Source organism: Fonsecaea nubica (genome assembly GCF_001646965.1).
Source record: "Fonsecaea nubica strain CBS 269.64 chromosome Unknown Scaff19, whole genome shotgun sequence".
In the NCBI taxonomy this organism is placed as follows: Eukaryota; Fungi; Ascomycota; class Eurotiomycetes; order Chaetothyriales; family Herpotrichiellaceae; genus Fonsecaea; species Fonsecaea nubica.
Window position 1 is genome coordinate 325,613 of NW_019173692.1, and position 13,979 is coordinate 339,591.

At 52.4% G+C, this 13,979-nt stretch overlaps 5 protein-coding genes across 5 annotated transcripts; 1 reads left to right on the forward strand and 4 right to left on the reverse strand.

Moving 5' to 3' along the window:
• Positions 1-572: 572 nt before the first annotated feature.
• On the reverse strand, positions 573-1,847 carry AYO20_03926 (hypothetical protein; the record flags this gene model as incomplete). The annotated part of the gene is made up of 1 exon (XM_022642225.1): positions 573-1,847. The coding sequence occupies one exon, from the start codon at positions 1,845-1,847 to the stop codon at positions 573-575; it is 1,275 nt and encodes a 424-aa protein (XP_022501882.1).
• A 958-nt stretch (positions 1,848-2,805) lies between these two features.
• On the reverse strand, positions 2,806-4,822 carry AYO20_03927 (hypothetical protein; the record flags this gene model as incomplete). Its single annotated transcript, XM_022642226.1, has 2 exons — positions 2,806-4,704; positions 4,754-4,822. 2 exons carry the CDS (start codon positions 4,820-4,822, stop codon positions 2,806-2,808), a joined length of 1,968 nt encoding a protein of 655 aa, XP_022501883.1.
• Positions 4,823-5,976: 1,154 nt separating this feature from the next.
• Positions 5,977-7,239, reverse strand: AYO20_03928 (hypothetical protein; the record flags this gene model as incomplete). Its single annotated transcript, XM_022642227.1, has 1 exon — positions 5,977-7,239. One exon carries the CDS (start codon positions 7,237-7,239, stop codon positions 5,977-5,979), a length of 1,263 nt encoding a protein of 420 aa, XP_022501884.1.
• Positions 7,240-8,936: 1,697 nt separating this feature from the next.
• Positions 8,937-9,887, forward strand: AYO20_03929 (hypothetical protein; the record flags this gene model as incomplete). Its single annotated transcript, XM_022642228.1, has 1 exon — positions 8,937-9,887. One exon carries the CDS (start codon positions 8,937-8,939, stop codon positions 9,885-9,887), a length of 951 nt encoding a protein of 316 aa, XP_022501885.1.
• Positions 9,888-10,547: 660 nt separating this feature from the next.
• AYO20_03930 (hypothetical protein) lies at positions 10,548-13,451 on the reverse strand (the record flags this gene model as incomplete). Its single annotated transcript, XM_022642229.1, has 1 exon — positions 10,548-13,451. The coding sequence occupies one exon, from the start codon at positions 13,449-13,451 to the stop codon at positions 10,548-10,550; it is 2,904 nt and encodes a 967-aa protein (XP_022501886.1).
• Between the last annotated feature and the right edge of the window lie 528 nt (positions 13,452-13,979).

The window sequence follows — 13,979 nt, forward strand, 5'->3', positions numbered from 1 at the left end:
GTTTGATTTTCTCCTCGCAAGAGATGGTTGTTGCTGTTATCCCTCACAACCAGCGAAAGTCGTGCCCGGAGTGGCTAGTGACAGATGTTCAAGCCTATACGGTAGCCATCAATACCGCGGTATTTGACAACCCAACTCTGATGGCCATAGGACTTGATACAGGCAAGTTGATAAGAAGACGATACCGTGGCTCCCATGTGGTTGGTGCGAGTCCACCTCTGCAGATAGTATGCGGTACCCAAGACCGTCTGCCAACGGCAGGTCTCGAATGCACCGCGTGGCTGGGTGTTGTTGGTACATTGCATAGACAGTTAGTTCGCAAAGTTGGCAGCTTGGTGGTCACGGATTAGTGGAGCTGGCAGCTTGTAAAGCTCGCAGCGTTGGACCTACCTGGCAACAGAGGACCAACAGATGACCTCTTGAAGCTCATCTGACATGGTCAAACGTGAAATTTTGTGGCGAGATCGGAACAAGTGGTTGAAACATGCGGAATGATCATTCACCATCTAATGTAGTAATACAACAAAGGTAGTCAAGAGTGAAGATTGTGAGGTCCGCACCAGTGATCTTCGCTATGAGGCCTTCGGCACCGACGAAGACTGCATTTGTTCAACCCCTGAGACTGCCCGATGCCCAGTCATATGAGCGGAAAGCTGCCTCGCAACATCAGCCTCTGACTTTGAAGAAAGTCCAAGACCTATGGCTGTGACAATGGGCATGCAACCAATTGCAGCGAGAGCGGCAGGGGTGCCAGGCATCACAGACTTTGCCTTTGCTGCCGACGACATAGCCGTCCTATGCGCCGCTTCAGCACCGGTACCAGCAAGATTTACCTGGGTTCGCTGAGCCAAAATGCGCGCAGCTTGGGTGGGGAACCAAACTCGACTTCCCAACACAATTGTCCAGGTCAACAATGCCAGACTCCCTGCCTGATGTGCACTTGCTAGCCCAGTTGGAACTAGGTATAATAACGTGGAAATGCCCAGGATGACCTGCAGGCACGCAAAGCCAACAACGCCATGCACACCCTTTTGTGCTGCTCTCGGTAGGATTTTCTGCATTGCTCCTGAGCGAGAGAACGCCCATAGCGCCATGACTGCGGTGAAGGTGGTCGTCGCAAGAATCCGGTGGTCAAGCTGAACCAAGCTAGGGTTTTCGAGCAGGTTGCGCCACCAAAGATCACTGTGGTCGGGTGCCCGACAGTAGAACTTGTCCCACAGCTCGCTCTTCGGGGGGGTCAGGCCCAGCCCCATGTATGGAAACTCGTTGTAGATCAAGCCTGCGTCAAGACCTGCGACCAGGCCTCCGGACATTGCTGTAATGAAGATCAAACCTGCGAGGAGGGACACGTAGCGCTTGAAGGGTTTCAACGCCGGGTTACCCAAGCTTTTGAGCGTCGCACTCGCACCGTCGGAGGACATGCGTAGGATTTTGTTCGTTCGGAGGATGTCAAGACCATTCCAAAGCATTGCCAGGTAGCAGACAAACGCCGCGCCCAAATGTGCGGTCAATCTGTATTGGGAGACACGCGGATGCGAGCCCGGTGCGAATAAGTCGTCTTTCAATCCCGACTTCACCATCCACCAGCCGAGGAAGCCCTGAAACCCAATTAAACCTGCTATGCCGAGTAATCTCATTGCCATAGAACGGGACACTTTCTTCCGCGCGACGAAATATGCTGCCGGCAACACGAAGGAGAGCCCGATGAATCGACCCCAGAGTCGATGGATCCATTCCATCCAGTAGATTGATTTGAATTCTTCCAGCGTCATTCGTGAATTCAGCATGTGAAACTCCGGACTCGAACGATATTTGGCAAATTCCGACTCCCAGTCTGCTTCAGACATGGGAGGAAGGGAGCCAGTGACGGGTTTCCATTCCGTGATACTAAGTCTGGTTTGGAAACTCGAATCAGCAGGTTCCTCGCACAGGAACGACTCCATTAATCAAAAGCCTCAAGAGTTGTAGGAGTTGGTATTACATACCCAGACTCTGTGAGTCTTGTCAATCCTCCAAACACCACGATCCCAAACACGCTGGCAGCGCTGCCGAGAAGCCAATAAGCCACAGTGTTCGAGGAAGTATCTGGGAAAAAATTCCTGCTCTTGCTCTCATTTCCGGTCTTGTCCTCATCCTTTCTTCTTTCATTTGGGTCTGTGGCGTTGTCGGCAGTGCCGGTGGATCTCGTGTGCGCAGATTCAGAGAATCCTCGAACGATTGCACCTGCAAAAGACGCATTCTTGAGGTTGCAGGGAGGAGAGCTGGCCCGTGGGAGACTGTAGTTTCGTATTGATGCACCGCAGCGCGTGCTCAAGTTCCGGGTCTGGCTGATCCTCGCTGACGATGGTTGTACCGTCGAGGTACACGTGGATTTAGGTTGAAGCTTGCTAAGCTGGGCAGCATGACTGCGACCGCTGCATTCGAAGAACCTCTTCGACAAGCCCGGTGCGACTTCACGAAGAGTCTTTGAGAAAGCAGACCCAGGCAGCATGGCGATGCTTTGGAAGTGTCTGGCACTCTGTACGGTACAATAGGACAGTCTGGATTAATATTTGAAGTAGACCAAAATGAGCATCGAGCATTGACCAATCGGAGACTTCGAAAGACACATTACCTGTGCAAGTTGACAATGTCACTTGAGGAGTCTATCATCAGACCACTTCCCCTGCCCCATTGCGAGGCCTAGAAGAAACTAATCAAGCAAAAATGTGCCATTTTGTGTTACAGGATCTAGCTATTAATCATCGTTACTGTTTCGTCACCGCGAGCAAAGAAGCCGCCTCCACTCTCAGAAGGGCCAACCCCTCAATAATGGTCCAATATGTCATCTACTCCCTGACTTCCCTGTCTCTGTGGAGTTGGCCTCTCTCGTGCACCACTGGGAAAGCTCGGCTGTGATGTAAAAGGGGTGTATGTCCTAGTTGGCTCGGTGACACTACGAATGGTGGCGCTGGGAGGAATTGAAGACATTGGGGTCATCGATCGCTCCGCCGAGTAGGGAATATAACCGGCAGAGCTTGAAGGCTGTAATCGAGGCAATGTTGGGCCTCCGGTTGGCGTCACAGTTCTGATCGGACCTCCACCGTTTGGTGCGAAAAATGTTTCTGGAGGTCCTTGATTGGGAGTGTGTGATCGGAATTGAGGTCCTGGCAACGGTGATTGTCGCCCCCTCTCCTCTGGAATAACAGGGAATGATGGTCCAATGGCACCTCCAGGCGTACGGCGACCCGAGGTGTCAATTTGGTTGTCGAAGGTTGGTCCCGACCACGCTGGTGGCTTGCTGGATGGCGTTGAGCTTCTATCATCTGGGTAGGGAAGAGCGCTGCTATTTTCCAAGGGATATCTGGGACGTCCATTGTTAGACATGCTGGTTCCTGGCCGTGGGAGAGAATCCATTTGGTACGCGCCAGGACCATTCCTATCACTCTGTGCTGTACCCGGTCGTGGAAGTGCAGGACTGATAGACCGTTGTGGAGGCTGCGAAAGGTTCGATATGCTACGGTTTGGTGCTGGTCTACCGTACCATGGACTGTTCGTATCGGACGCTGGAGTCTGAACTCGATCAGCCGCAAACCCCATGTCCGCCGCCGAGCTCATCAATGGAGCGTTCGAGGTGTAGCTTGACCACGACGCTGCCGAACCATGAGTAACGGTACGAGTAGGCATCGGAGGACGAGGAGCAATATCGGGTAGGGTTGGAACGGCATCATCACTGCCCCTCCTTGTGGCCGGGCGCGAGGTGTATTCTGGGAGGGTTGTCATTGTGGTTTGCCGTGACAGTGGAGGAAGTGAGTCCGAATCGGCGCCTAGGATATTTGGCAAGGTCGGTTGTTTCTTTATATCCGTTCCTTCGCGCGCCGCCCTGGCTTCTGCTCGAGCCCGCAGTGCATTCTCTTTCTTGAGTGCTTTGTCAACCTTGATCTTGACAACCCTCTCCATCCGTCGATTAATCTTGTTACGGCAGTAGCCTGTTAGACTCCCATCCTCTGTTGGAATGTGGTGCCAGAGAAAAACGAGATAGAGAATGACTGAAATGATCAGACCAATGACGGAAATGACCCAGATGACCAAGGTCCACAGCATGCCGAAGAGAATAACGGCTTGCAAGTGATTGGAATCGGCCAGAATTCCAACATTGACAAAGAATTGGACAACCGGAGAGTGACCATCGGACGGAGCATGCTCGCCCTCTGGGACCAACTTGAGCCTCAACACTGAATACAGCGTGATGGCGTTGACCACTTGCCGTGGTCCTTCTGCAAAGACGATACGGAGCCAAGCTTCGAAAGAGAAATATGCAAACAGGGCAACGTAGTCGGCTCCTTTTCGACTCTTTGTCAACTCGGCAAAGACCAAGAAACGCTTCCAACCTCTTGCTTTTCCCCATCGCATCGACTGAATTCGGACGGCCAAAGGGTCCAAGTAGCTTTTTGCGATTCCGCCTTGTCGCATGACTCTGACTGCACGTATCCATCGGTAGATGAGCAGAACAAACGATAGAATGATACATCCAGCAAATATCCATCGAGAGATGTTGAGTGGAATCTCGGGTTTAATCTGACCAGCCCATCTGTCAAAGGCGAGGAGGTTGATAGCGGTAAATGTATCGACAGCGTAGACGGATATCGAGACAATAAGCATCAAAATAAGGTAGCCGTAGGCAAAAGGAGTCCAGCATGAGGAAGATTTGAAATCATCAAGGTTCTGTGATGTGTTAGTCCATGCAGCCTACTTCCGTGTCGGGTATGCGTACAATGTAGTCCCATTTCTGCTCAGCGCTCAGATTCCCGAACTTTTCTCGTTCGCCTCCGCAACAGCCCATGGCGAACGTGGTATGTGTATTGTGTAAAGATCGACCAAAGCGCTGCGACCTGGCAGCAGCTTATCAATAGTTCGTGAAAGGGGGCAGCCGAACACGAGTAATCGTATGCCTGTTTCTGAGGCTGTTGTACGTTGCTGTCTCAGACGTGGTGCAGCCGAAGGGCAGGTGTAACAAGAGCCCAGCTCAATTGCCCTCAGAGATTGAACCCTTTGTTTTGTAGTGTGTTTATTGCATCGCCGTCGAGTCCGCCCATTCATCGAAGCAGTGACGGAAACCACCTCGACTCAATATCCCAGGACTGACTTCCGCCGTCGAGGAGGGAGCCGTGTCACGATTGAGCGAAAGTTATGAGAGGCGTCAGGGAGAATTGACCGCCTGCTGATGGTGCTTGTCGTCCGTCAAGGTGGACAAAGCGTACAGCAAGGACGAGACAAGGGGGAAGGCTCGGAATAACACAAAGAACGAACGTGGGTCGAGCGCGGAACAGGAGAATAATGACACAAAAAGAGCCGAGAAATGAGGACGTGAATTCTGAACGAGAGACTTGATACGACAATGCTAAGAAATGGCTTGAATCAGGAAATCTGAAGTGAAGGGCGGGTCGGTGAATAGGACGAAGAGTTGTTGTAGATGGGGAGAGGGTGTGGCAGACCTACTACCGAAATGCTTAATGGAACAGGAGCTGTTGCAACTTGCAAGCCTCGGGTGCCAATGCGGAGCCTGGGGCCTTGCTTACCCGCCCTGCTTGGCCTCCAAAACATCAAACTGCGCTAGGCGTCTAGGGGCCCCCGATGTGGCTAGTCTCCTGCCAATCCTACGCCCCTGTCCAGCAACCCCAAACACACTCCCCTGACCTGTGAACTCAGCTGATTCGCCCTCCGATTCCCCTGGGCGATCGTTCTCATGCAGGAACCCGTGTGCCCGTTCATTTAGGTGCAAGTAGTTCGAGCGTTGGGGTTGCATCATTTTCTCGCTCTGGTTGACAAACAATCTCCGCAGTTCCTGCTGGAGTTCGTAAATGGTAGGAATGAACGTGGATTCTATATTTAAACGAAAAATATCCGTCTCACAGACAGATTTCTCTCTTCTACGCCCCTGAGAACAACTGTAGACACCACCTAGGTACTTTCGCTTCAAGGGACCGCCATTCTGCTTTAGCGGGTTGCTTTGGTCTCGTGCTTGCCTTTACCACCCGCCCTGCCGTGGAAGCCCCATGAGATCTGGTTTGCAACGTGGATCTCAACACCAAGGTCCTCTGCGAAAGTCCAAACCAGGCCGGGGTTCTTCTGGAAATACCGTCCAACAAAGGCGGCGTCCAGGCCTTGGTCTAGAAGTTCCTGTGCCAAAGTGCCCGTTGTGATGGATCCAACGGTTCCAACAAGCAGGGAATCTCCCACTGCTTTCTTCACTGCAAGTGCAAACGGAGCTTGGTATCCCGGTCCACCGACAATTTTTTGAGCAGGGTGGATGCCGCCTGAGCTGGTATCAAGAAAATCCACGCCCAACTCGGCCAAAATTGGAGCCAGCTTGGCTGTGTCCTCAACTGTCCAGCTCTCTGGGAATTCATCTTGACCCTTGAGCCAGTCGTCGGCGCTGATTCGGAAGAAGAGAGGCATGTCCTTGGGAATGACGGCCCTTGTCGCCTCAACGAGTTCTCGAGCCAGACGCGTCCGGTTCTCGAAGGATCCGCCATACTGATCGGTTCGCTTGTTGCTGACTGGGCTGAGGAACGAGTGAATGAGATAGCCATGGGCACCGTGGATCTCAATGACATCAAATCCAACTTGGAGGGATCTCTTGACAGCGTCCACGAACGCATTCTTGATTCTTTCGATTCCCTCCAGCGTAAGGGCATTGGGATTGGGGTAGGTGTCCTGGAAGGCAATGGCGCTCGGGGCAAGCGTCTCTGTAGGCCAGCCGCCAGCTTCCTTCTGGGCAGTGTCACCTCGACTCAGCCAAGGAGCAACGGTGCTGGCCTTGCGGCCTGCGTGGCCCAGCTGGATCCCGATCTTTTGACTCTGACTATGCGCAAACTCGACGATTCTCTTCAAAGGGCCCATTTGACCATCTTCCCAAAGCCCACTGTCTTCTGGCGTGATTCGACCTTCAGGAGTGACCGAGGTTGCTTCGATGAATGTGAGGCCAGGTCCTCGCTGGATCATGCCACCAAGGTGAGTCAAGTGCCAGTCAGTCAGGTAGCCATTCTGAGCGGAATACTGGCACATTGGCGAGAGGAAAATGCGGTTCTGGAAAGTAACTCCACGAATGGTCAGGGGTTGGAAGAGCTTTGGGATTGCACTGCCATCGGACTGGGGATCCTTGGCTGTTCCTGAAGGAGGCGATTGAGCGGGTGTGAAGTAGGAAATTCCCGGGGTTCCCTTATTAATAATAAGAGGCTTTGCATCGTGAGAATCCATTGCGAGGGATGATGAGACAGGGGACAAATTCTATGCTGGCTTGGTGAGTGTGTTGGGATGTTGATGAGATAGGGATGGCAGGTCTTGAACAGGCGTTGTGAATGTGTGAGACTTGAAGGTATGATGGAATGCAAGAAGGAGAACTGATGAACCGTGTGCGTCGACAAGGTTTTATATGTCGATGCTGGGGACTTCAGAGTTCTCTCTACGCCTCTTTGACTCTATCTGAAGTCTAGAGAGTTTCTTCCACAGGCTCAAGTGAGCTTTGAAATCAAGTGCCAAATCTACCAATCAGCATTGTCCACAGCCTGAGTAAAGTGGCACCGGCGTCACAATGACATGGACAGATGGCACCATCAAAAGAACGTCGTACTTGTTGACCTAGAGGCTTTTACAACTATTCTCGTGTTTTTCTCGGACGGGGTCGCCAGGCTCTAGAAGAAATTAACGAGAAGACCGCCAAGGACGAGTATGGCGGATATCAAGCACTTCACCCACCCTTGGGGACCTCTAAAGGATGCTCCTGTGTAGCCTTGACGTGGCCGATCAGTGTGAGCTTTTCCGAAAACAGGCTCTTTTTCGTGGGCTGCGCAGTACGGAGACACCAGGGTGCTGAATAATGAACATGTACGCTGACTGTGGTCGCAGAGCCAAGTCCACCGGAACCCCCTCTTTATTTGCTTGACCGGGTCCTTGGCACTCGACTTCGACCCTAAGTCAAGACCGAGTATCTCCCTCGCTTTATGTCGTACTTGCACATGGCGCTGTAGTGAGTACGGTGAGTACGAGGTACATAATATTGTGTACCATCCCTCCACACCCTCATCGCACCGACCTTATCCACTTCCGCCGGGACACCTGTCGAGCCGCGAACCACGTCCAGCCCCTCGGGTCAAAACTCTTGGCGGATAACAGCTCACGTGTGGAAGGCCCGCTCCGCACCTGCCCAAAAGGAGATCCTCAGTCATGGAATTCCCACACGTCATACCTCGTACTTCAACCTCACTATCACCCTCTCCCTCCCTCTCCCTCGTCTACCTACCACTCTCCTTCCAGTCCACTCTCCCTCGATATCGATGGTCTCGAATACCAAGTCCGATTATGCTCGCAGTGCTCGGTAGGTCGCATGATCTCGGTAAGCCTTCCTTAGCTGGCTCCTCACCCTCCGACTACCTACCAGTGGTAGAGGTTCGGTGTAAAAACTTCCATATTCAGCAGTGGGGTATCCGCCTGGCCTGGTTATTATACCACCGAGCATGTTATCTCGTATCGGGATTGGCTCTCTCACCCGGCTAGGGTCCATGAAGCGCCCCCATGAGCTGAATGCTTCAAACTGGCACGAAAAAGCACTCAAAAAGGGTCTGTCCGACTGCTGATGGGATAGTTTTGGCCCTCCCAGACTCCATTTTGTGGACGTCGATGGTATGATTCAACAGTATTCCAGGCTCCAGTGAGGCTTGAAAACTCACCGCAAAGTCGACCTAATGTAGCATTGTCTTTGTCGGACTCTATAAGCACTAGATGGCAGAAATGGGTATAAAGACGTTGTGGTGCAGCATTGGATTCTGCCACTTGTCACTCGACAGTTATTCCTGCTCACCTTTCAGTACGCACGGGGCACAACTCGCCTTCTGACACCACCGAACAAGTCCTCTCCCACGGAATCAACCTTTTCATCTGCTGCGATACAAACAGTCATGTTATCCCGCGGCTCTCAGGTCTTCAACTCCATTTTCCTCTTGGGATCTCTTGGGAGTTTCTTCGTCCGCGCGCAGAATGATTGCAGAGCTCGAAGTTTCGGCTGCTGGCGCATCTCCCATTCCAACCCTCCGGGGTCACAATTTGGTGACTTCCACCTGGCCTTTGATCGGATCCCGGATGGATCTGTCTCGAGTATCTGTGGAAACCTTGCTAAAGGCCTGGGCTCTGATTCTGGTCAAGAGTTTGATAATATTGGGTGCGAAACACTGAGCGTGGCCGGGGCGGAAAATGGCGTGCTCGCCACAGGAAACTCCATGGCCGTCTCCTCACAGGTCGCAGTCAACATCGACGATGCCATCAAAGACTTTATGCCGACCTTCAACAGGGTACTTCAATGCCAATCTACTTCATCTGATGTGCCCTGTCTTGAGCTAGCCGACACCATGCCCGTGGGACAGGAGTCACCAACGGTTGATACCCTAGGTACAGGGTTGGTGCTCACAACCATCGGGCAAACATACAACATCCAAGCTGGAGGACAGATCGGCATGATATTCTACAGCGCTGTTCACTCTGGCGCTCTCGCCACGTTGCAGTTGGACAATGCTCTGACCAATGCGATCGGCAGCATCTCCGCACAGGTCTACTCTCGATTCCAAGATCTTCCAGACTCCAGTTTGATGGTGGCTGACGCCCCCATTGGAGACACCGGCCTGGTAGTCAAAACGGTGGTGGATATCGGCCTCTTCAACTGGAAAGACAAGCGAGGGAAGAACCTCGGCCACAGCATGTCCCAAGCCGAGTGGGACGTGCTTTTTTTCGACCTGTACAGTGATGCAATGTCCTTTTCACAGAATGTCCTTGCCGCTGTGTATTCTGCTGAGGCTGTTGGCCATGGGCAGACTCCAGATATCTTTGTCAGCCTTGTGATCGGACTTGAACTCTGATTTGGGCGTTTAGTGTGCGCGACTTCTGACAAGTTCGCGGGCGACAACAGGTCATGGAAAGTTCCACTCTTGAGAAATCAGCATTACGGGCGTCTCAGCGATGTAGAGTCGAGATGGTGGAGGATTGGACCGGCTAGCTCTTTGTCATTCTTCTAGCACTGACATTAGATTAGGTGGAGATGTTTGGTAGAGACTATCATATCAGTCTTGATTGCTTCCGGCGCATCTGCTCTCCCACAGGTGCCTGGCTTGAGTGAAGCTTCCACAGACATACATCTTCCATGTGGTTGACTCGCAGCGGAAAGTGCGCAATCATAGACGATAGCCCTCCCTCAACTAGACCCGTGGCGAGAAATTCTCTCCCGTGCCCCGTGGCATGAACTGCTGCCCGGCCAGGCCTGTGCACAGTTCATGACCATCTTGCACTTGGTCATATTCATCCCTGTGGACTCACGCACTGCAACGAAGAGAACAATGGAACAGCACACAGAGAGGTGAACCGCGTCTCACGATGTAGTATTGTTTGTGTATTGAATACTTGAGTGGGTGCTAACGTTCCCTCCCTGTCGCAGCTTGTAACACGCTTCTTTGCTTGTCGAAATCCATAATCATGATTTTGATATAACTTGAATGCTTGAGATGCAAACGCCAACAGGTGCCTTATATGTTGCCAATGACGACCATATACCTCAATTTCCCGTCTTTACTAGACTTCGTCGTGTCACATCCGCCAATCCCGTCGTCGAGTTGCATCTGGCTGCTCTTCCAACCCCAACTCTTACTGACATCGAACTTGTCTGGCGCGCTCTCATAAATGCTCAAAAGCCGCCCGCCCTTGCTCGGTGAATAGATTTTAAAGTATGTTCGTATTGTCGGACGTCCATCCATGTAAGGTGGCATAGCAGAAACATTGTATTTCCTGTTCGTCCGCAACAACTCTGCATCCTCCTCATCCGAATCTAACATCAGGCCGTCGGCGGGAGAAGAGTCATTGGACAGCTTGCCCCCACTTTCAGGGTTTTGTGAAATCTTTTGGACCGGCTTTGCCGTTCGCCGTCGAAATGTCACCCTTTCGCCTTCCACGATCGGTGGATTCGAACTATCATATTCTTGTGTCGACTCGGCTGATGCATCCTCAAGCTCTGCCGTTGACCCTCGAACTGGCTCATTGACGTGCCAACTGCGATTTCGCTGTTCCGTCTTCCGAAGCAGCATCTCCCGCTCCAGCTGTCCGATGCGATCGTCCACCGTCGAAGATATCCACAGGGCAAGTGGATCTTCGCACGGATCTTTATCCTTAGCTCTGTGCAAGTATATGCCCAACTGCTGGACCTTCGAGTTATTGACGCGTTGGATATAGAGGTTCCACAGGCTTCCCGCATACCAAACAGTGTGTGAATAGACCCGTTTCTTCTCTTTCAGTGTCCGGGGACTCGGGAACTCGGCTGAAAATCGAAATGGAGGATAGTAGCTGAAACGTGGCGTTGATGTTGGAGAATAGCCTCTGGATGGAGGTCTGCCGCTGTCGATTACATTGCCACTTGTGAAGTCGAGGGCCCATGCGACATCAGTGGGCTCGAGGCTAGCTGATAATCTGGCTGCATGCGTGCTCCACTCTGCAACGCTCGTAGAGTTAGCAGCTACACAGGCTTCGCGAGTGCCTCCCATCACGCAGGAGACGTCGTTAGTCGGAATCCAGAATTTTCGAGGTTTGCCGTTACCATCCCAGGAGCCAGACTCCATCTCTGCGGGAACTTCGGTTGTGCTGGCTGGCCCATCGTCTCGGGACTTTCCTTTCTGGTCCGATGCTTGTTCAGCATGATCTTCCGCTTCGTCAAAGTCTTCGGCTACTTCGCTTAGTCCGAGCGTCTCGTCAGTCTCCCGGGCATTGAGGACCTTCTGTCGAAGTTCCATTGACATCCACAAGGCATCACTTATGACCTTCTCCGGCAGTACCGGCACTCCAAGGATGTCTTTCTGCGTCCGGATCTGCTGTAATTGTTCGAAGCGAAGATGAACATAATGGATTCCTTCGTCTAGGAGCACAAGCAGAGGTGCGATTTCGGGCGATGTGTACAGGGCGACCCAGGCCTCGTCCTTCTCGGAAACGTACCGGTTGTGTCCAGTTATTCTGTAAGGCACATCAAATCTCACGGCAAAAAACCGCAGGCTTGTTGGTTTGGGATAAAGATATCGACCACTCGGAGACACCAGCCCTCCTTCGATGGCCTTCGCCTTCAGGCGGCGATTCAATAGCTTTAGGGCGAGGTACCACCTTTCCCACTCGCCTGGTACGAAGAACGGGTCCCCGCCAACGATCTCGCGGATGATTTCAGCGGGGATTTCGTCCCAGTACTCGTAAGGCATCTCCCAACCCTCTTTGCAAAGCATTGCCTTCGCGGAAGCCAGGATACGATCACCAGCTTTCCCATAGTAATTATTGGTCACTAGTTTGATCAAATTGTGAAGGGTAGCTGGCTGCATCTGTCGAAGGATCGAGTCGACACAGGACTCGACCAGGTCAGCCATATCAAGCCAGCATGCAGTAGCGAAGAGCCCAATTGCTTCTTTCTCTTCCTGCACAGGAAACTGTGTACCATAGATTCTCTTGAGTGCAAGCTCAAAAGCGTTTCTACTGATACTTGGGTCGAGATCTTCGCAAGGAATTGTCATCTCTCGCGCCGTACTCTCCGCCCAAGAACCAGAGAATGCCGACGAAAAGTAAGGCACACGATCGAGAAGCAGTTTGTGAAGTCTATAACTCTGACCAAAAGCATGCACAGTGATGTCTGAATGACGACCTTCCTCGAAACCATGACGGAAGAGATGCCCTGTGAGTGTCGCCGTGTCACCGAGACCTCTGCTGGTACTGGATACGGTTCGGAGGTGGGAGTGGACTCTGGACGTGGGACCAGGACTCGTTCCATCGCTTGTTATGAATAAGCGTGCAAGGGTGGTGGAGGTGTTCACAGAATCAGAGTCGAAACTGCTGGTGACTGCACTTGTTGTGGGGTCATCTACATCTTTCTCGGGATTGAGCAGAGGATGTCGATTGCTGGAGCCAGCGGGCGAGGCGGAAGGCGTGGTGTCTCCTGCCTTTATATTAGTACGCCGACTTCCACCAGCGCTTGTCAGAGCAGCTAGTGAGCCTGAATTACTCGAGGACACTGCAGCGCTCAAGGACGCTAGCGCGGTGTTCGCAGAGACTGATGCAGTAGGCGGTCCCGATACAAAGATCGATCGAAGAGGAGGCTCGAAGGAGACTTGCGGGGCCGGATCTCCATAGGCTAGGCTAGGTATTTGGCTTGAAGAAGCTATCCTTCGCTGAGGGAGTGGTCTAGAGCTGAAATTTGTATTGGGAGGCTGTTGGAGCGGTGATCTGACTGGTCCCGGCGAGGAAGGCTCGAGATAGCGTGACGGATGAGAAGGGGACGCTGCAGTGCCCTGTTCACTCCAGGCGGCCCTGTCAACCTCGGGTATAGTAGTAGATACATCATACCCTGTGATCAGCCCATCCAGGTCGTCTCGTGGTGGACTCCATCCGCTGAACTGTTCTTGATCCATCAGATTGAACTATTGCCAAAGCCTTCGTCAGACAGGTATGGCGTTTTGCACATAGTCGTCGAACGAAGTTATAGGAAATCAACACTGTGCAGCAAGAATCATCTTGCACATGGACTCGGAGAGTAAGGGCAAAGATGGCCAGAGCTGACGTCGTACTGCCCTGACTGAAAGAAGTTGTGGTTGAAACACCAGCAGCTGCGATCCCCAAGCCCGCTGAATGCTCCACCAGCCTCTGAAGGTGTAATGTAGGATTGAGCACTGTCACTCTTCTTCGGGAATAGTGATGATTGCAGCAGATTGCAAAAGTTGGCAAGTTGTTACAGATGTTGCAAGAAACAGCGGGTTTTAAAGATGATCATCAACAGCGTCACCTGGACGGTTGTGCCGCTGTGCAGGAGCCACGCAGCCACGCCGCCACGATCCGCCAGCCGCAAGCCGCCAGCCACAAACCACACACCACAAACCACAAACCACAAACCACAAGCCACGTGTGGTTGTTGTCTCGGAAATACCACGGACTTAAAAGTG